Consider the following 21,381-nt stretch of genomic DNA (forward strand, 5'->3'; position numbering starts at 1 on the left):
CCCCGCCGCGCCGCGCCCGGCTGTTACCTCCTCCCCGGCCTGGAAGTCGTCCATGTCCCCGGTGGAGCCCCACACACCGCAACCTCCCCACCAGCTCCGCCGCCGCCGCCTTGCCCCCCGCGCCCGCCGCGCAGCGCCCCGCACTGCGCACGCGCGGCGCCTTCCCCYGCTCGAGCTCCGAGGCGCCTGCGCAGTGCGGCCCGCACGCCGCGGGAGGGGAGCTGCGCCTGCGCGCCCCCGCGGCGCCCTGCCCTTGGCCGCTCACTCGACGCCTGCGCAGTGCCGCGTAGCGACGGGCGCGTAGCAACGCGGAGCGCCGCGCGCGGCGCCATGGCGCGTTCCCATAGTAACGGGCGCGGGTGGGGGCGGCGGCCCCGCGTGGGACGAAGCCGCGTCATGGCGCGGGCCGGGGCCGGGCCGGGCTTTGCAGCCTCCGGAGTTAGAGGCTGCGCAGGGCGTTTCTAGAGGCTGTGCAAACGGTGCAGCTGACATAAGTGCTGGCAGGGGGCACTGAAGTTTGTCTCGGCCTCAGGGAACTGGAGAAGCGCTTGGAACTAAACAGTGCGGTTGGATAGGGACGAAGGCAAAGGAATGTGTGTAGGGATAACCAGTTTGGTAGATGCAGGATGAGGAGCAGCTCTCGCAGTAGCCTTTCCACAGAAAAGAACACAAAGGGATTTACCTGGGATTTACCCATGTAAACATGGGATAAGCAAGGGAAACATGGGATTTRCCGGAGTCATTTGTGTGATACTCCTGTTTAAAATAAAGTTGCTGCCATGGTGAGCCTGGCAGATGGAAGTCGAGCTCAGGCGACACGTGAATTTCTGTGCCCCTCTGTACAGCCAGCCTCCCTGGGAAACCTCTAAAACCGCCGAGAACCGCAGCAGTCCTAGACACTTGGGAAGGCTGTGAACCTGGCCCTGGATGCATGGAGAGGCCGGAGCTGCTCCGTGGGGAGGAGCGTCCCCTCGGCCTCCACCCTGCACCTCTGCCCCGGGGGGCTGCCCCATGCTTAGCCAAAGGAGCAGAGCCTGCAACYAGGTGTAAAATAGGTGTAAACTCAGCTGCAGTTCTCCATGCCCATGGATGCCAGGGGAGAACATAACAGCATAAAAATGCAGCAGCGAGGTCATTGGGGAAGTGTGAGGGGAGCCCGAAACGTGAGGATGGTGCCTGGGGCGGCTGGCCTTCATCAATGGCAATCTTCTTACAGAGAGAATGGTTTCTGCCCTGTCTCTCACAGATGTAGTTGTTGCCCTGAGGTACGGAGTCGGATGGGGTGATTTCCTGAAGTCTCTTCCACAGTCTTGCCTTGTGATCCTGTGAATCTCTCACTCTGGGTGGTTAYAGTCCTCAGGTTATTTCAGATCTTTAATTCAGTTATTTTTGCTCCAAATGGAGGGCCAAGTCAATCCACTGTTCTTTGCTGGGTGTAGCTCTCTACCCACCAGCAGCTGTCTTCTCTTCCACAGTGGAAAACTGTTGGAGAACATGATTATAAGTGATGTGCACAGGTGGAAGTGTTTGAATCAGCTGAGTTTAACCATGAAATTAATTAMTTAATTTTGACTAATTTTGGTGTGTAAATAGAGTAGGTAAAGCAGTCATTTCACTCCCTCCCTCCTTTGATTCAAAATGTCATTTCCTAAAACACCCTAAAACACTAAAGTGGGCATCTGTGTTTTACATGTACTTCATGTGCTTGCCCGGTAGAGTCAGGAAAAAGAAAGGAGATTGACCTGCAACACAGCCCGTCTTCTCTTCCAGATTTTGAAGTAATTTAAATGAAATTTTGAACTTCATGATACTTAATTCTGTAATAGGCATCTTATCCAACTAATATTTTTTGTTTTTTATCATATTTAAAGTTTATTACTTGTGAAGTAGAATCTTTTTTCTACTTTTTATAGATGCTTAAAATTATTTATTTTGAACTGTCTACCTTTGTCATGTATGCTGAGTGTTTTTTCATTCCAAAATGAGTACAAATCCGTTTTCTTTCTGCGGAAGGTCTATTTGTGAAACGAGTGGTGCTTTCTATGCAAGTCTGGAGACGCTGAGGTTAGCAGCATATTCACATCTATACTGTCAGAAAAAGAAATGATGCAGAACTCAAAGCCACTCGGTTTCCTGTGTGTGACTTGAACACGGAGCCTATTTTCTTATCAGCCGTCTGTAAGGTTCTCTTGGGTAGACTCTGTGATGTTAGAGGGATGACAAACTTCCCTTTGCTTGTTAGTGCTCTTGCTGGTAGCAAAGCCAGAGGTTTTGCAGAAGTTGTGGAATTCCTGGAGCTCTTCTTGGAGCGCAGATACTTGGAGGCTTGGTGGGAATGCCCATCTGTATAAGCTGCAGCCTAATTTTGGTGCCCAAAGGAAGGAAAGGGAGGAGGAGAAAAGCCAGCAGTGTCTTCAAGGAGAGATAAGTAAGTGCTCCACTCATCTCTCAAAAGCAGTTACTTCCACACACCTTTCTTTGATGGCTGCTGAAAAGGTAGGAATATCTTTTTTAATCTGTATGATACTACAGAGGGGAATGCATTTGAACTTACAGGTGTTGTGTTTATTTAGACTGCAAWGATTTCAAGGGAACACCAGGAAATGGAGCTTTAAAGAGTTTGTTTTGCCTTTAAGTGTTCGGGTGGGAAGTTATTACAACCACAATATACAACTTGCACAAAGCATTACCAGATAATTTGCATGTGTGCATGCCTGGATGGGAAAACTAAGCTGTTGCAGGCAAGCAGTATAAAATAACACTTGTATATATTTTTAATAAGGATATATTWTTTTTGGCATGTGGAGAATGGGAAATAACCATAAATTACAGTAGCATTTGGGATCATTTTGACTCTGAACTTTCCTAATGTTGCCGTATCATACTCTTTTCTGAGGTTAATGGCTGAATAATCCAGCTCTCTCAAGTAAATGAGGACTCTGACTTTCAAAATTCAGCGTGTTTAAACTTGCTGCATTGTCATTATTTTGGTGATGCCTGAGGATATAAAAAGAACTAGTAAAACTTTAATTCGTACTTGTTGCTCAACCATTCTGGACTTGCATTAGTTACAGAAGTTACCTGATCTGTAAAAAAAATAGTTTGAATTACGTACGCCTTAATTTAAAAGGGAGATCAATAATGTATTACACACAAAAGCTTTTTCCAAAGCAGTTTGCCAGGTCAGGCATTCTCAAATTTAAAAATGTAAAAAAGTAAATACCTTTTGCAAACTTAATCTTTGGTGACATAACTGTGTACTATTTTAAACCTATTTTAAAAGGAAAAAACATAGTCTTTGAAATTTGCAGATCTTTTTATCCTAGGTGATTAGCCAAAGGAATCCTAGCCCTTTTATTCTAGCCCCGTTTGACCACCTGCTGCTGGTATTAGATCCCGATTTATTGCTGTGAATAGAGGTGCAGCAGTAGATCCACTGGGTGGAATTACAGTGTTTGAAGTGTTACCTATGGGCCAAGGTCAAGTGCCTTTTTCAAGACTCCTGCCTCGACTCGGGCCGCCCCAAATCTGTGGCGTGTGGCTGAAAGGCCAACAGAGCGAGGACAAGAGAAGGCTACACGCTCTTTGCTCCCCCCACCCTTTAGCGTTTCACCATCATGATTAGCTGAAATTATCACTTCATAAAAATTTGTGCAAGACTCTAAGTAAGATTCAATGTACTCTTAATATTTTTCATACACTGAGGTGTCATCTGAAATTTGTTTCCYTAAATAAGCCTGAAATTTGGAAATCTTTGTGCTGTTCAGTAAAGAAGAGAGACAATATTTTTTAAGAATTTTATCAAGTAAGAACTGTTGGTTGGTTGYTTACCTGTAGGAGTTTTTAATAACTCTCTTGCAACGGCGTGTCCGTAGCAGCACTTTGAAACACTCAGCAGGCGCCGTCCTGGGCCGGGTGCCTGGAGCAGGTTGTTCTGTTTGTTCTTGTGGATTTTGTGCATGTCTGTATTGACGCACGTGGCGACGGCTGCCGTGCCGTGGCTCGCTTTCCCCGGGGCTCCTCAGCGGGGTTTCAGCGACACTCCAACCGCGGTAGCTGCTGGAGGTCCCGGGAGTTTGTGGAGCGCCGGGCGCTTATGGAGCACGGACTGCTGCAGTGGGTGCCAGGTATCCTGGCAGGGCAGAGCCCCTCTGCTTGCCCTGACCGCCCCTCAGCTCCACCGAAATAGAATCGAGGTCTCTAAATGCACTAGACACTTCTTGGAGTTAGTCTCACGCGAAGGATTAAAGAAGGTGACTATAGGTTGCCCTTTGAGAAGGACGTTTATTGTGTTAACACATCCAGCTATGTAATTTCCTGTGCAATTGCAGTTGGCAAGGAAATTAAACATGATTGAGCATATCTCTGTCTCATTTGTTTCCACAGGAAACCAACCTCTTTTTTTTTCTTTCTTTCTTTCCTTTTTTCTTTGCTAGCACTGCTGTGCGACGCCTTGGCCRGTTGTTGCCCCTTGAAGGGTTTCATGAAAAAAAGGTCAAAAAATTGAGTGCATCCTGTTTGTAAACAGAAACAATCACCTCCAGCTTGTGTGTGTGTGTGTGTGAAATTAAGTAGCTGAATTATGAAGCTATATGCAAAGTAATTCCCTCTACCTATAGAAATATTAAGATTTTATATCTGATTTTTAAAAAAACTTTTATAACATTTAAATATAATCATCTAGCAAAGTAGATACTTGATGAGATTCTCAGCTGAGGTCCATCAGTGAAACATTACTCTGCTTCAGTAAAAATCTGCACACTTCCAGTGGGAAGTTTGACTGCTTGTATTTAGCTCACAGATTAAATTTGGAATACATGAGCTTTTCTCATACATACATCTTAGAGATTTGATGTACTTAAACTGGAACACTTCCATTTCTCATAATTCACACTAAACACTAGACAGCATAAAATACGGTGTATAAACTAACTGTTTTCTTTAGTGTAAAGTATATATATATGTTTTATGGGAATTTTACAAAAGTGAAGGTCAAAGAATTTATCCAAAGGGCAGCTGTGGTTCTCATATGTTTGAGGAAAAAAATTGTCGGTACACTGAACTGTAAATAAAATGTATCCTCTCAACTCATTTCTGTTTGTGTGTATTAGCAAAGATAATTGTACTGCTTTGTGATAAACTGTTTATCTAGACTTAGCAGAAATTAGATAATTGATAGAAGTGAATCTTTAAGGGCTTCTGTGTTTAAGTGTTTCTTTCTTACTAGACTTGTGCTATTTTGTCTTTCCATAAGATAAGATTAGAAAGGGGCATTTTTTGGCATCCTAACCAGGATGCCAAAAAACAGATGCCCTGGAGCAGCAGAGCTCATGTTTGCACTCAACTGAAGCTTATTTGCAGGTTCTTTATTTATTTATTTATTTTTTTTAAAAAGTGTGAAGGTACATGTCTGAATGTTAATGGACATTTTGGTGAAATCGTTTGCAGAAAGGGTCCGTCTTAACTTCTATGGTATCTTCATTAATGTGCAAAGGTCTATATGAGAATTGCAAAGTGTTTTTTTCGGAAAGCATTTTCTTCAGAAGGAAAAGTTTTGGAGGATAATAACTTTTTTTTTTTTTTCCTTTTTCTATACAGAACTTGTCATTCTAACTCTGCAAGACTAAGTAACGGAAGCTGTTGTTCCCCCCGGGCCTTCAGGCCATCTCTTGGTGTGCTCTGCCCCAGCCAGGTGACATTGGAGCCCTATCTGGGCCTGCAGGCTCTCATCCCTTCCAGAGCTGCTCTCAGCAYCAGGAAAGAACAAGAAATTCTTTCATGTGAAAGAGAGCAGGCCTTGCTCACTGCGCCTGCTCCCTGCTTGCAGCGTTTGTGCAGGCTCCTGGGGTCGGGCGCCGCTCTTTTTCTCCCCGTGGGTATGACACAGCGAAGTCCACCACCAGTGAAGTAAGGKCAGGGGCACTTAACAAACACTCAGGTCCCCTGAGAGCGACATTATTCTCTGCCAAGCAGTTTTCTTCATTTTGGATGTAGTTGGATGGTAATTCCGAAGTCTCCGAATTCAGTGAAGTCTGGAAAAAATGACCTCTGATTTGAATCTAAACTTCCTTAAGGAACTGGAGCGAGAGGCTGTTCTGGAGGTCCTGTACCGTGACCAAGCAATGAGGAAAATAGAGGAGGAAAGAGTAAGGTACCTGCCATTCCCATACTCCTCTACTCTTATTTATTCTTTTTTCTTTTTCCTAATCTATTCAATGAATTTTATTTCTCGCATTAATGGAAAATTCAGTTCTGATTGTTTTTGTTCCTCAGTGAAGGTTTTATGACATCCCTACTGTGCACCTGTCTATACCTATATTGCCCTGATAATGCAAGCCGTGTTCAGATCCTTGGCTGGTTTATTTAACTTTCTTSCTCTCTTGGCTGGTGTTAAGACACTCTGAGCACCTCATCGTCCTACTGAATCCATCGCTGTCCTTTCACACTTGCAGTAGACACCACGTGCACTGTGCTTTCTTGGAGGCTGTTACTAATGTCAGTAGGTGTGGTTGGTTAAGAAAAAGATTTTATATAATTATATCACACTATGCAACTGTCTCTGTTGTGAAGGATTAAAGGATAATCCTTTTGAATTTTGTTTGCTTTATATCAGGACTTGAGCAAGTCCTGGCAGCTTGTACCCTACTTGGTCAAGTTGCATCTGTTTGTAACTCAGGATATTTGTTAGATTTTTTTTTTAGTCTCTTATTTAAATATAGAAACTTTAACTTTGCTTTCTGCAAACATTTGTGTAACTAGACTGGATAAATGGTTGTGGAAAAGATGTAGAGAGTTATAAAGAAAGTTTTAAACAATTAGCATTTCCAACAGTTGATGATGTACCTAATGACTGAAAACCATAGCTCCTGATTCTTCACGCTTTTAACAGAAGCAAAGTTAACTAAAGGGAAAGGCTTAGATATTTCGATCTTTTTTTTTTTTTTTTTTTTGTTTTAGCTTTCGTTTCATGCATTTTATTTTTTTTTTTTTAAATTGATAATTTTGGTTTGTGGTTGAATATAGTAATGGATATCTTCATCAAATGAAAGGGAGCAGGGTTAAGGCTCAGTGTTTGTGGATACAGGATCATATTTGCATGAACAGTGTCAGTGCCCTGTCCTGTGTGTGAATCATTGGCACAAGCAGAACCCGGTTACACCAGACTTATCCTGGCTGTGGGGACTGTTGTGGTTGCACATAAAAACAAGGTGGWAAAAATGCTGTGCACAAATGAAGGTCAGGCTGAAAGGTATATTTTCCACTAGCGGTGATAATGCACGAGCAGGGTGTTAGCCTGTCACTGACGTGTTTTTTGTTTGTTTTCTGACCTGGAATTAGGAAGCTGAAGATGCAGCTGCAGCAGCTTCGTTGGAAAGGGACGAGAAGCGTGAGCCACGAGTACCAGGAAAGATCTTGTGCTCGCTGTCATCGACCCCTGGGGCTGCTGCTGAACAGAGGTGCTGTATGCAATGGGTGCAGTCATCGAGTGTGCTCCGAGTGCCGGGTGTGCCTGAACCCCTGCCTGTGGAAATGCACCGCCTGCTACGCTCACGGGTAGGGAATCTTACACTGTGTGGGCCTCGTGCATCGGGGTTTGCCTCTGGCAAAATAAAAATGCTACATGGTGTCCTGACGCCAGTGAAATTAATAGGAATTCTACCTCGCGTGCCTTGCACAAAGTTATGTACACAGGATTTCATTTCCTGTATTTAGCAAAGGGGCTCCTCAGGTTAGGCCAGAGGCTGTGATTCCTCTTGTAAAGATGAYGACTGAAAAGCATAGGAGACAATGCTAATATTTCGACTGTAGGTGGCACTCTCTCATCTTTGTATTGAACTAAGGCACAGCAGGTTGTTGAAGGTGCTGTATTTTAACTCAGTAATGTAACCAATTTCTTGATAATTTCCTTTTTTTCCCCTCTTTTTTGCCACTTACTATGGGARAAAGGAACTTGGATTAATGAATAATGTGAAGTCATGGTTCATATATATATTTAAAAACATAAAACATTAACGTTAAATATAAAACATTAATATTTTCCTATTAGCATAGGAAATAGCATTGAAATATGATCAGAGATCCGAGTTTGTTTACTTGGAATATGTTGTTTTTTTCTTTTACTATGTTACATTGCTTTTATTCTCTTGGAAATGAGAACCTATTTCATATACTGTGTTGGTACAATTCTTCATATCCAAAACTGCAACATAATCCCACCTAGTAATCAGAGTCTTTATAAATCTTTATAAATTTTAGATATATTTCTACCTTTGACAAAAAAAACCCTAAGTATTTTGTAGGCAAAACCAGACAGTTTTGAAAATGAATCAGCAGCTCTATTTACAAGGATTTATATCCCTGTAAAATGGGTGTTTGGATGAAATTTTACTGTACATCCACACCAAACTGATGTACTAGTCCATTTCCTCTTCCAGTGCCAACATGATGTTTGAATAATGCCTGAGGAATATCAGGAAAGGTATTGGTCTTAAGCCGCATGGATATCTACCTCAAATTCAAATTCATGTAATGTCGTTTCCTGCAGTTTGGAAGAGACTAAACTCTCAACCAATAGTTGCTCTCATTTTATTTTGCAATTTACACATAAAAGTAAGTGAATTAGCAGCTGCATTGTCCCAAATATACACAGAGCTAATTTGTATAGATTTCAAAATGTGTGCTGGACATGCAGCTTCTGCTCTCAGTCCAGCTTCTGCTCTTCGTCCCTCCTTCCAGCTGCTTCTCTTTTATGTTTCTGTTCAAATATTTGGTGACCACAGAGGAACTTTCCTGTAGCTAGTAGCTAGTTATTAAACTGCCCTGTCCTGTAGTGTAGTGTGCTCTTAACGGGCATATAACCTTATTCAGGGTGGCAAGAACAGGAATGTCTTACATGGAATAAAAGACATTATATCTTTTTCACAAGGAAAATACCTTTTCTATCTTGCTAATGTAGAGGAATTCTCCATCTGTTAGTGAGTTATTTTATAGGAAAGAGGCAGCATAGGCTTCACTTTTGATCTTGCTTAGTTCTGATGCAGAGTCCATTAACATTGGTCAGGCATCTTCTGTTGACTTCAGTGAGCCTTTGATCAAGGCTGCACATCTTAAAGAGGTTAGGGAACCTGGCAGTGTGGTAAGTCCTTGTTTTGATCCTGGTAAGGGGGAAACCTGGCGACTCCAAATCGTATGAGCTGGTTTTCGCTGAGCTGAATACCCATGATTTTAAGTCTTGGTTGCCAGCAGCAATTCTTTTTTCTAAACAAAACTTTATTTTAAGCAGCACTACTGGTATTCTGCCTTAATGTTGCAATCCTAAATTATTTTTAGGGTCACAGAATCACAGAATATTCAAGGTTGGAAGGGACCTCTASAGATCATCTAGTCCAACCTTCCTGCTCAAGCAGGCACACCTAGAGCATGTGGCACAGGGTGGCATCCAGGCGGGTTTTGAAGACCTCCAGAGGAGGAGACTCCACAACCTCCCTGGGCAGCCTGTTCCACTGCTCTGTCACCCTCACAGTAAAGAAGTTGCTCCTCACCTGGAGACGGAACCATTATTTATACGGTCCATTATTTATAGAGTTTATTTATCCCCTTTTAGCACAGAGTGACAAAAGGCTCTGTAGCAGTTTTTAAGATTCAAAAATTATGTACTCCTCTGAGCTGGCTGAAAGCAACGCTTGTGTCATGTGGCACTGAGCAGTGTGTACCTGCAAAGAGAAGTTGTCCTTTAGCTTTGTGTGTGTACAAAGTGTATTCTGTATATTCAGAAAACCAGGCTGTGAAAATATTAGTATTTTAGGTGTGGATAGATTATTCTAAGAGGACTGTAGAGATCTGAGTAATGTTGTCATCCAACTTATTTTCTTAGAAATTTACTTGCTACTATTTTGCCATAGAAATTACTTAGTTGGAATTTGGCTTAGTTTAATAAAAATATGTGCCTATCCGCAACGTTTTCATCAACACTGTTGTCAGAAGGTCAAATAAGATTGGTTAGGCTGATTTAGTTTCTGCTCAACTAAAACTGGTCGAACTGGGCCTTGAGCTGCTCTGCTTGAGCCCTCCTTAGTGGGACACTGGGGTGCAGGTACATCCATGTATCGCATGGCCTGCGGGATGCTCTGCTTAAATACGCTCATTTCCTTGGCAAAATAAGAAATTGCATATATATATGTGTATATTTTTCACACATATATACACGTATATAGCGCATATATAACACATATACACACATATATAAAAAACAACTTGCAGACTCCCAGTGTTTGTAGCTTTCACCTGTAAGAGGCATCTGTGACCTGAATGGAGTTGTTATGTTGTTTCTTTCTTATCTTCTAGGAGATTGGGCTAAAGTCATTTCCTTTTAACAGCTATTCTGTTTTAACCAGCAAAGATGTTTTGCCATGCTTAGGCTGGTAGCTTAGCTTAATATACTCTTCACCACAAAAAAAAAAAAAAAAAAAAAATTTTTTTTTTACTGTGCCCAGCCTAGTTGTCACATGAGCAAATGCAGAGCTGGAGATTAAATACTGGGGAGATAACCAGGGGTGGCATGGGGAACAGGAAGGGAGGCTGAAGATGAGAATTGTAGCACTGCCAATACAGAGCTCTTACAGCTGTAAAGCAGACAGAAATTTCAGGCATCAATTAAGTTATTAATGGATCACTTTTGAATAATAAGGTATCCTGTCTCAGAGTTATTTCCACTGAATTTTGAAGGCCRTCTATTTAAAGTTATGCAGCAAAAATCGATGGTTAGACATGCAAATATGTAGTCCAATTTACATGTGTGAATGTTTTGAATATTCTGTACTGTTGATTACAAAGATGTATTTTAGATGTCTAAAGTTACCTTAAAGAGCAGAGAACATCCTACCTACAGTTTGTGTATTTAAGATCAAGTGAGGTGTGGAGCAGCAGTCCCAGGGATTTGTTGCCTGGCCTTTGTGGATATCAGGATAGCTCTTGCTGCATTTAGAGATTTTTGCTTTCTTAAGGAGGCAAGTCCTATACAAATTTACTGTGCTTATGTATGCATGAATGTGGGTTGTTACTTCAAGCAAATTTGACAGAATGGAATAAAGATAYTCTTTTCCTATAATGGAAATAAGCTGGCGATGAAAGGTTTCCTAGTGACTGCAGTGTAGACTTTATCCACTAATAAACATTAGAAAATCCACATGGAGTTGAGACATTATACATGCCTTGAATTCAGGGAAACATTTAGATCAAAATTTGTACCTTAAGACCCCAGAGAATCTACTCCTCATTTAAAGGATTTTCTATGTATTTATTAACGGAGAAGTTCACATTGCAGCTTTCATCTAAATCAGTTGAAGACAATAAACTGGAAGAGAGAAGTCCATTTAAAATCAGGCTTTGCTAGTTCTGCTCTTGACAGAGCTATTAAATCTGCCAGTATTAAACATTACCTTTCTGATACTGTGTTCCTGGTGCCTGTGTATGACACCAACATCCTTGATGCCACTCTCCAGAAAAGAGAGGGTGATGCAAGGGCACATCAATACAAAAAGACCATTTTCTTTCCTGCTTTTGGGTTAGAGATTCCAGCCACCCCAAATCCTGTCTTCCAGCAGTGACTTTCCCCCTCCTCGGTCTGGCCTGTGGCTGTGACAGTGCAGCCCCAAGTGYCTGGTGTCGCCCTGCAGGTTGGTTCCAAGTCCTCAGAGTTTAGAGCAGCAGCTCTGAAGAACAGCACGTGTGGCTTTGCACAGGCAGTGCCTCTGTGGCCATCAGGGAAAAGAGGAGGCGAGGAGCCCCTCACTCGCAAATGCAGCCCACCAGTAGTGTGAGCTGCCAGGAAACGTTAGTTTGGCGGTAGGATTAAGGGAGAGGGGGAAATAGCTATCAAACTGTTGCAGAAATGCACTTTGGAAAATGTCGATTCAAATGTCCCTTGCTTGTTTTTCAGAGATGTGAAAATAAAGGCTGGTGAATGGTTCTTTGAGGAACGAGCAAAGAAATATCCCAATGAAGGTAATCACTGAAACAGGCCCTAAATTGATGTGGAGTGCATAGTCCTCACCTAAGTAAAGCACAGAACGTGGTCTGCCACTGTGTGCAGTGTTCCGCCCATTTGGTGGGAGATTTCTCTGAAATAAAGACTGTATCTTGCAGTGCCTGTCTATGCATAAACTAAAGGACGAACACACGCTAGCAGAATATATTTAAAAGCACAGTCTATTTTGTATGAGTAATTAGAATAAGAAGTACTGGTTACTAGGACATACAGTCACATGTGAAAAAGCACTACAGTGCTGGAATATATGGCCAAGAAGGAGGTGAACTTGCATTCGTTGTTTGTTGAAATTAAAACATCCTTTTTTTTTTTTTCCTTTTTTTTTTTTTTCTTTTTATCTCCTCCCCCAACCGAGAAAACACCAGAGCTTAAAGAAGTGATGGAGTGGAATAGACAGTAACAAGCTTTCTTTCCTCTCAGCCAACTGTACTATCACCTTGTGGTTCAGACTATTCAGTGCAATTAAAAACGCAAAGCACTGAAAGTTATGGAGGACACAGCTGGATTGTTATGTGGGGAATGTGTTTCACCAAGTAAGAGGCAGCTCTTCAGGGTTTTGCACCTACAGTGACCAGTGAGCTGGAGAGATTTTGCCTTATCTTTCCCTTGAAGCTTCACTTCAGACCGCCAACTATTTCACGTGTGCATGACTAGCTACACATTCCAGTTTCAATTACAATATCCTAAGGACCTGTTGGCAATCCTGAATAGAAAGAAACTTGTTGCTGGAAAAATGTAATCGGGCAAACTTTGAGTAGCAGGCACTCAGAGAAGCCTGCAGGGAGCAGATTAAGGAACTGAGCTATAATAGTTTCTTCTGAAACAATTAACTTAGAATTTGAAACATTTCATTGAATTTCATTCTAGACCATGCCATTTACAATTTAAAATGCTAGTTGATTTTTTGCGAACAGCTGTATTTCATGTTATTAGTTCTTAGTAATTTTACTTCATATAATCTTTCATAGTTTGGTAAATCTAAAGCTATTTATTTTAAGAATCTCTCATAGTTATTGTAAAAGAACGTGTTGTTCCCCAGGCACTATATCTGATAAGATAATGAATGTCCTTCTTTCCAGTAAAATAAAATAATTCTACCTTGCATTTTCAAAGCTTTGTGAGAATTGGAAGCATTTTGCTTAGGTATTCTAAGAGCAGCGTTGTTGAAGCCACAGAGGCCTAAGGATGTACATAAGATAGATTTCTAGGGAGAAATTTGTTTTGTTTTCTCTGAAAACAACTCTGATATAATTAAAGAGAGAAAAATGACAAACCTCAAAACACAGATGTAGCCTCAGATATATATTCTTCAAACAGTGGCCTCTTTTGCTTTGAAAAATGTAATGTAAMCAAAGTATTTACTGTAAAATACATTTAACAGAATAAAATGTACATTGCAATGAGTTTTTCTCATCTTGAAGACTAAAAAACACATTACAGCAGTATAGTTTTTATTATTTTTGTGTAGCTTCTACCTGTAAAGAAGCCTATTTCCAAATAAGTGGTACATTACCTGTGCTAATAATTTAAAAATCTTACAAAGCCATTGAAAATCACAGCAAATCAAGGTACCAAGCATTATTTATTAATAACGGAGGATCAATTCCAGAGTTCCTGTTAAAATTTGCAGTACCAGAGAGTTAATTGTTTCTACCAATTGTCACCAAGCTCCAGCTCGCACTTAAGAAACAGGTTATAATTAACGAYGCCCTCAACAAAACACGGATCACGTGTTGCCTTCTGTACAGCTGTTATTAAGAATGACTAGTGATTAAAGCCATTCTGGCGCTTTTCCTTTGGCCGTGTGCCGTGTGCGCCGAGCCCTCCGTTCTGTTTGCGATGGCCCGGGAGCAGGCCCGGTCCGTGCGAGCCCTCTTTGTTCRTGCCTGGTGGAGCGCTCGCTCCTCGCAGGCCGCTCACCTGGGCAACGTGACACGGGCGGGTTGCTGCAGGGGGACGGCCTCCGCCGCGGAGTTTGACCTGGTGTGAGAGCCAGCCGGGCATTTTCAGAGGTGCTCAAGTCTCTAGTGTGAATAAAGAGCTTTTTTTTTTTCGGAAGGTTCTGAGTAATGAGCAAAGGCTGAGAGAGCTGGGTCTGTTCAGCCTGGAGAAGAGGAGGCTGAGGTGGGACATGATCAGCGTGTATAAATACCTCAAGGGAGGCAGTGAGGAGGAGGGGSYGGCCTCYTYTCAGTGGTGGCCAGCGATAGGACTRGAGGAAACGGCCACAAGCTGAGSMMCMAAAAGTTCCACAGGAACTTAAGGAAACACTTCTTGACAGTGAGGGTGACAGAGCCCTGGWACAGGCTGCCCAGAGAGGTTGTGGAGTCTCCTTCTYTGGAGATCTTTAAAACCCGCYTGGACRCAGCCCTGTGCCACGTGCTCTAGGTGGCCCTGCGTGAGCAGGGGGGTTGGACTAGATGGCCTCTGRGGTCCCTTCCAACCTTAACCATTCTATGATTCTATGATAATGTGCTATGTGCCTGCTTTTGTACCAATTTTTCGTGTTTACAGTGTTTGCATTTGATGGATTAAATATGCTTCTGTGCAGTGGACTTTGCATTAGCTCCCTGTCCTCTGCACCCCAGGAGGCTGAGGGCACTCTGCAGCTTGCAGCAGTGGGCCCACGAGCACCCATACACGGTGCTGCTGAAGAGCTACTTTGAATATTTTTTGCCTGAAAGTGAGGAGAGGAAATGGCAGGAGAGTGTTTTTTATAGTTGGGACTTGTGTGCTGGCTGGCGTTGAGGCTCGTGTGGGAGGTGGGGACAGGCTTCACTCCTGCTCTGCGCGTGTACCTCAAACGCCAGCACCTCAAAGCGCACTGATTTTGACAAGCGCCATAAGGGCCTGAATAACTGCTGCTGTTGCTAAGGGACCTTTGTTTTTTTTCCTCCTTCACAGGTAGACATGAAACAGTTGGTGCAAAGCTCTTGAAATCTTATCAGAAACTGAGGTAAGACTCATAAAAGGACAAATTGTCCTAGGACGCCGAGACTTTGTACAGGTAACATATTGTATATTATAAACCAGCTAGCCAATGGATACTTTTTGATTGTGAAGAGCAAATTTCAATACGTTTGAAGTACAAATGGTGGTAGCATAGCAAAAATGCCACTTTGTGTCTAGGCAACCTATAGAAAGTGTCTCCAGTGCAGAGTACTCTTTCTTAATATTTTCCTAGTTACTTAAAGTGAAAAGACTTGCACAGCTTTTTGTTTTGTTTTGTTTTGTTTTTAAGCCATCTGTTTATACATTTCTATATATCTGTTTTTGCCACTGTTTTGCAAATTTGCATACTGGTTGTATTTTCTAAATGGGTGGTTTTGCTCATCTGATGGCTTTAGAATAAATATTAATGAAGAAACTCTGTTCAGAAAGATGCATCTCTTTACATAAWCTTAAAGAAAGTGAAAAATACAGTTTGCACCAAATAAATGTCTTAAGGATTTGAGGCCTATGCAGTATAATGCTTAACTTAACACCAGTTGTGTATAATGAAATAATAGTTTGTTGAAACAATGTTGTGTAAAAGAAACTCTATTAAAGAAAAAAAGAAAAAAATACACTAAATATATTTATATACAGTAATTGTCGATAGATGTAGCTGGATGCAATGGAAACTTGCAGATATCTAGGTATCCACACAGGTTTGTGTAAGGACCTAGATGTGGTAAAAGGAGAAGAGAATCGAAAGGGAAATTCGCTGGCTGCCTCTAGGGGCTGTGATAAACTTGCAGTAACTGACTTGAGTGAGATTTTTTTTTTCCCCATAAATCTGGTCTATTTATAGCAGACAAAGGAGTGGGTTGCAAGGCTCTAGCAGCTCTGTGCCCAGATGGAGAAGGATCCTTCCAGCAGTTGGAGCAAGAGTGACAGCTTTCTGAAAGGAGTTGAGCTTGGATTGTAATGGCAACCATAAAGCAGATAYGGTGCTTGCCTGTGGTTTATCTGTCTATCATAGCATGTTAGCATAATATATTAATTGTTGTCCTGTTCATTTTCTCTTAAATATCTAGTAACATTTCTGTTGTTCCTCCAACTCCACCTCCTTTCACCGAATCCACAGCAGGGAGCACCGTGACGGTAAATGCATATATGTGCAATACGGACATATGCACGCRCTGTCTCAGGGCGTCATTCACAGGCAAAGACCAGTCACAGAACCGCAGTAAACAGCAGCAGCTGCCATAACATCCTTCTGCAATATAAGTGCTGCCTTTTGTCACTTTATACTGCACTAGAATGGGAGAAAGRTTAGAGTCTGTCATGAGAGATGTGTCCCTCTGGACAGGGAGAGGCCGAGGGRGCCGGGTCAGTAGAGGCGGCTGCAAGGGGAGCTCCCAGCATTGCACAGCGCTCCGCAGGGAACGGGGAGCACAAGAGGCCCATGGCAGAGCTGGCCCGGAAGAGGCTCAGGCTGGTTTTAAGGAGGGGACACTTCCCAAGGAGGCCAGACGGGCTGTGGATCAGTTTGCCCAGAGCAGTGCTGCAGCCTCAGTTCTTGGAGGTGTCCAAGACTGGACTGGAAAAGCCCTGAGTTGACCCAGAGGGGTGGCAGCAGGCCCTTCTCTGAGCTGTGCCTTGGATGGAGACCTGCTGGGCTCCTGCCTGCCTGACTGGTTCTGTGGTTCTGTGCTAGTTGATAGCTTCCTGTAAAGCAATCATTGCATGCATTGCTGTCATTAATGAGTGAAACACCAGGATTTTGATGGTTGTTTTATTTGCATTACAGTTGCTAATAAACATGGTACTAGCACATGACTTAGAGCTCATTGAAATCTCACAAATGTCACTGAATTCTTCAGCTGGGTTTAGTCTGGATCTCAAGGCCCTAGTTTTGAAGTCCCCTGCTATTTTTCTTGCACTTTTTAATATATGCCTACAAGGATTTTGAAAATTGTTTGCTATCAGAGGCACAGCAGCATGATAGCAGTTCTGTAACAGACAAGACTTTCCAGCTGGAAGTATTAAATACATTACAATGGATCAGTCATGTAATTAATTACATTTATGAAATTGTTATGAGATCTTACAAGGAAACTGAAATATCAAGGGAACTGAAAAGATAGTCCTCCAAAATCATGTATCAGTGTGACAGTTTGCAATTGTGTAAAAATATGTGATTAGATGCATTTGTCTACAGTCTGCAGCCCCACCATTTTCTTGGTGTGTGGTCTGTATGTGATGATGGAAACTTTGAAACACAGTGAATATTCAATGTGTTCTTATTTTTGGACTCTCCATTTGCAGGAACTCTGTCAGACTAAGAGTTTTAATAAGTCTGTGGAAAACTTGTTTTTGTCTCTTACAACACATATGAAAAGTAAGTAGCTTTCACTGCACCATCTTTCTAGAGTCATGCTTCCATTCGTTAGTCACAATGTAGTTATAAATTAAGAATATTGTAACGATTAATGTCAAGACTGAGACAAAAAAAAGATAGTAGGGTAAGTCTCAATTCTCCATCAGTATCCAGCCAGTTGTTTAAGCGGCTGATGATGCCAGCAAAGAATGCCTTTCATGTTAGGGAGTGAAAAGGCTGTATGATATTATTTTAAAATTTAGCAGTTGTTCAGATGCAGTAAATTTAACAGAAGTAATTCAGTAATGGAAATTTATATTGTAGTCATCTGATTATCTATTTCTGTTTCTTATTGTAGTTTGTGTTATCACTCTGATTGAACCTCCATTGACCTGCCCACCTGTCATGTAAAGGAAATAAGGACTAATATTTTCACTCTCTGGCAGTTCCTAAGAGAACTTCCTTCCTTTTGCTGCTTAATCTGACTTTTTTTTTTTATATATATATTTTTTAATTGTATGTTTCTAATAGCCAGCTACTCCTGGCAGTTCTCTCATTCTGATCCTTCTGTTTCCTTCCATTCACTTAAACCTTGTGCTGCTCTTTATGGTGGAAGCTAAAGGTGCTTTTCTAAGGTCTGCTATGCTGAGAGCAAGCCCTCTCTGAGATTGAAGGCACCAGTGAGAAAACCTGGTTCTGAGCCTAATGCAAGGGGCTTGCACATTTGTGTCCATTTAAACCTTCATCAGCATTTTTTCACTGTCTTAACACCAAACAAAAGATGAGACTGGGCTTTCATCTCTGTTTTTGCCATTAACTCTAATCTTACCCCTTGCTCACTACGCCTTGCTCACTCACTCCTCTGATGACTTCTATCCAACCTAAAAGCCCGTTTTCCTTTAGCTCCACCAGTTTAATGTGCAGTCCATGTGAGCATGGAGTAAAGCAATGCCTAGACGTGATGGCTCTCTCCCCTGAACAGAAGGGACGTGTAGATGGGCCAAGGATACCTTGTTACTGAAAGTCTGTTGTTGGAGACAGCACAAAATAGGGTGTAAAAAAAATGTATTCTGCTTTCTGAGGGTGTCCGACTACAGATGGTGGAGAGGGGAAGCAGGGCTGTCCTCCCCAGGCACAAACCTCAGCCCTGGGCTGCGCAGATTGCAGCACACTGCTGTAATAACTCACTGCTGCCAAAAGGAAGGGCCTGCTTCTCCTTCCTGTCTTGGCTTTCATTCTCTGGCCACTGCTTAGCTGGAATTAGCATCAGTGTTTTGGGACCCTTTCATGAACCTGATTTAATTAAAAGGGCAGAACACTAAGGCAGACAAAGCAAATGGGCACTTTTCTGCTGGCTGGCTGAGATGAATGGGCTCAAGACGAGGTCTCTGCACTGGAGCTTGTGCATCACAGGGCCGTGGGGCCGTGAGCCAGGGCATGAGGAGGGAAGAGCAGAGCTTGCAGAGGGGAGCTCAGCTCTGCTCAGCTCTACATGAAACCACACTCAGTTGCTGTCATCCTCAATTAGGGGGAGAAGCTTCTAATTTCTAAGAAAATAACAGGCCATTGCTATCACCAAAGGCAGTAATTAAAAGGAGGTATAGGAAACCTTCCAGAGAAAAAGACCTGGGCTGCTTGACCTAAGATGACAAGTTTTGCAGATGATATGGCTTCCCACTGAAACTTGGCCCTGATAAATGCTTTCAGTCACAAGTGTCTGAAGTTAGTGCTCTGTGTCTTACGAAGGTTAAAAACATCCTGGTGTGCAGAGGTATTTAATACAAGCAACTTCTGTGTTTCAGTAAGTAAATGGAGATCCTGGTGGTGCCTCTGCTGCTCTCTCTGGAGCTGGTGTGTGTGCGTGGCCAGGAGCAGGCTGGGGACAAGGGGTTAGCACGTGCGACATGATGCCCTCCTGATCTGGGCTGCTCTCCACAGTGTTGCCTTCTGTTCCAGCTTGGCTTGGCAGCTGGAGCTTGCTATAATGCAGTAGTCATTATGTAGGGTATGTAAAATGAGTTGTAGATATCCTAGCGGTGGGAATCGCCCCTGGAACGAAGCCACAGTGTCCCTTCTCACTGGCTGTGGGGGTGGAGAAGCCAAGGGCAGAAGGGATGTGAAAACCTTTCCTCACAATAAGCTGTTTCGTAGCCTGTTCACAGAATGACAGAATCCTTAAAGTTGGAAGGGACCTCCAGAGAAGATCTAGTCCAGGCCCCCTGCACGTGTGAAGCAACCTTGTGTTTCTGCTTCTGCTGATGGTCGAATTGTTCAGATTGTATCTCCTGCTTTAGATTTATCGCTCCGTTCTCTTTTATGATCTCGGATTTCACTGTGTGTTTTAAAAACGTGGTTTCATTTACAGCCAGAGATGATTTAATTGAGCCTGCCCATGAGTATGTCATGTGATGCCTTAATGGTGTATCCAAAGTACAGTAAGCGAGGCCTGCATGCTCCTAAGGACCAAAGTGGGCTTAAAAATCACTCCAGAGTGCTGTTGTTCCTGAATATCCTAATGATCTGCTGTCTGCAGAGGCTGCCCAGTGGTAGCTCATGTTAGAAGAGAAAGATTTATTTCTTCTGAATAAATTAAACATGCGATAGCTATTTCATATACACTTATACATTATTAACTCTTCATTAGAGACTGCCTAGGGCTTACAACACAGTGTTTGCTGCTGAGCCTGGTAGTTGTAACTTCAGAAATCACAAATGAGTGTTGTCTTTGCCTTTAAGTAACACTTTGACTGTACCTTGAGGAATAAGAAACCAAAAAAAAATGTGCACTAATTGTCCACATCTCCCAGAGATTTATTTGACAACAAACTATATGTTACTGAGGTGCTAATTCAGTAAGGTTCTTAAGTATAGTCATAAGCTTATCCGTATAGTGTTACTGCAGTGATATTGAAGTCATTGAAGGCTGCTCATGTTCTGGAGGATGTAGTCTCTCTAATTCTTTCATATTTTGTATTAATTTCTAAGTATTTTCCACTATACTCTCTTTTCTAATATCTATTGTAATGTCACTATGAATTATTATAATATTCATACTTTCATCCTGAAGAAAAACAGATAATACCTATTTGCAAATACCACTTTACAAAACAATATCTAAGCTATATACCAGGATGGTTTCTGTGGTGAAACTGTATTTAATGCAACAATTCTTTGAAGCAGTTATGAAGATAGGAAGCAAAAAGAGCATTTTACAGTTGAAACAGCAGGAAAAAAATTAGGAAGGCAAAATATAATTATACAAAATGGAAGAGGTACTTGGTTTCTCATCTGTTCCTTATTCTGAGGAGATGAATACTGGAATTACAGGGTGATAGGCTGAAAGATACAGGATTTCTTGTGATGTTTGTTATAGCAATTTCTCTCTTTGTGCTCACTGCAGAAATCTCTAAGTCCCAGAACGATATGGCTGACAGAAGCCACCTGACCACAGACTATGGGCAGCACGTGGAAAAGAGGAAGGAAAGAAGGAGCCAGTCTGACACTGCCATCAACATTACAAGCAGGGTATCTAAATCATTATACTCAGTCTCTGGAACTGTAAGGTCTGTTTGGGGAATGCAATCTGTTTGTAAGGATGGTTACTTTTATATCTGATTTTTGCTTTTATTATAGGAGCAGAGTTCAGCTGATGCTCACCATGGCCAAAAACCTGGTTCTTCATAAGGGTTCTTCATAACTCTTCCTGCTTGGCCCCAGTTCAGAGCTAATGGCTGAGACTGAGGTTTTACAGACTCTCCTGTGGGGCAGGAGAGGAGGATGATGTTTTGCTGGCAGGTGCTCGCAGACCCTCTGGGAACTCATTGCAGCCTTACAGTCACACAGAGCGTGCAGCAAGGAGATGCTCTGTCTCTTGTCCTGCTCCTGCCCCTCTTATTGCTGAACAGGACCAAACAAACCCATCCTCACATTTTCTGAGCCCTTTGAAAAGGAGAAAATGGTGACTGCTGTGAGTTGCTGTGCAACTTCCGTTTTCTTTTTGCTTTGCTTGCAGCCACAAGCTTTCAGTGCT

General features: G+C 42.4%; 2 protein-coding genes across 2 annotated transcripts in view; one reads left to right on the plus strand and one right to left on the minus strand.

The window, feature by feature from the left end:
- The window catches only part of DYNLT1 (dynein light chain Tctex-type 1), a 4,453-nt gene extending 4,369 nt beyond the window's left edge, over positions 1-84 (minus strand). Inside the window, exon 1 of the mRNA XM_026044412.1 lies at positions 28-84. Within this exon, the coding sequence (XP_025900197.1) occupies positions 28-54 (27 nt within the window). The 5' untranslated portion in view covers positions 55-84. The remainder of the gene's footprint in view (positions 1-27) is intronic.
- Positions 85-1,707: 1,623 nt separating this feature from the next.
- Positions 1,708-21,381, plus strand: part of SYTL3 (synaptotagmin like 3) — a 30,864-nt gene continuing 11,190 nt past the window's right edge. Inside the window, exons 1-8 of the mRNA XM_026044422.1 lie at positions 1,708-1,778; positions 5,599-6,151; positions 7,339-7,554; positions 11,939-12,003; positions 14,951-15,002; positions 16,066-16,132; positions 17,300-17,372; positions 20,752-20,876. Of these exons, the coding sequence (XP_025900207.1) occupies positions 6,042-6,151; positions 7,339-7,554; positions 11,939-12,003; positions 14,951-15,002; positions 16,066-16,132; positions 17,300-17,372; positions 20,752-20,876 (708 nt within the window). The 5' untranslated portion in view covers positions 1,708-1,778; positions 5,599-6,041. The remainder of the gene's footprint in view (positions 1,779-5,598; positions 6,152-7,338; positions 7,555-11,938; positions 12,004-14,950; positions 15,003-16,065; positions 16,133-17,299; positions 17,373-20,751; positions 20,877-21,381) is intronic.

Source organism: Nothoprocta perdicaria, unplaced genomic scaffold (genome assembly GCF_003342845.1).
Source record: "Nothoprocta perdicaria isolate Ctin4 unplaced genomic scaffold, notPer1 scaffold_36, whole genome shotgun sequence".
NCBI lineage: Eukaryota > Metazoa > Chordata > Aves > Tinamiformes > Tinamidae > Nothoprocta > Nothoprocta perdicaria.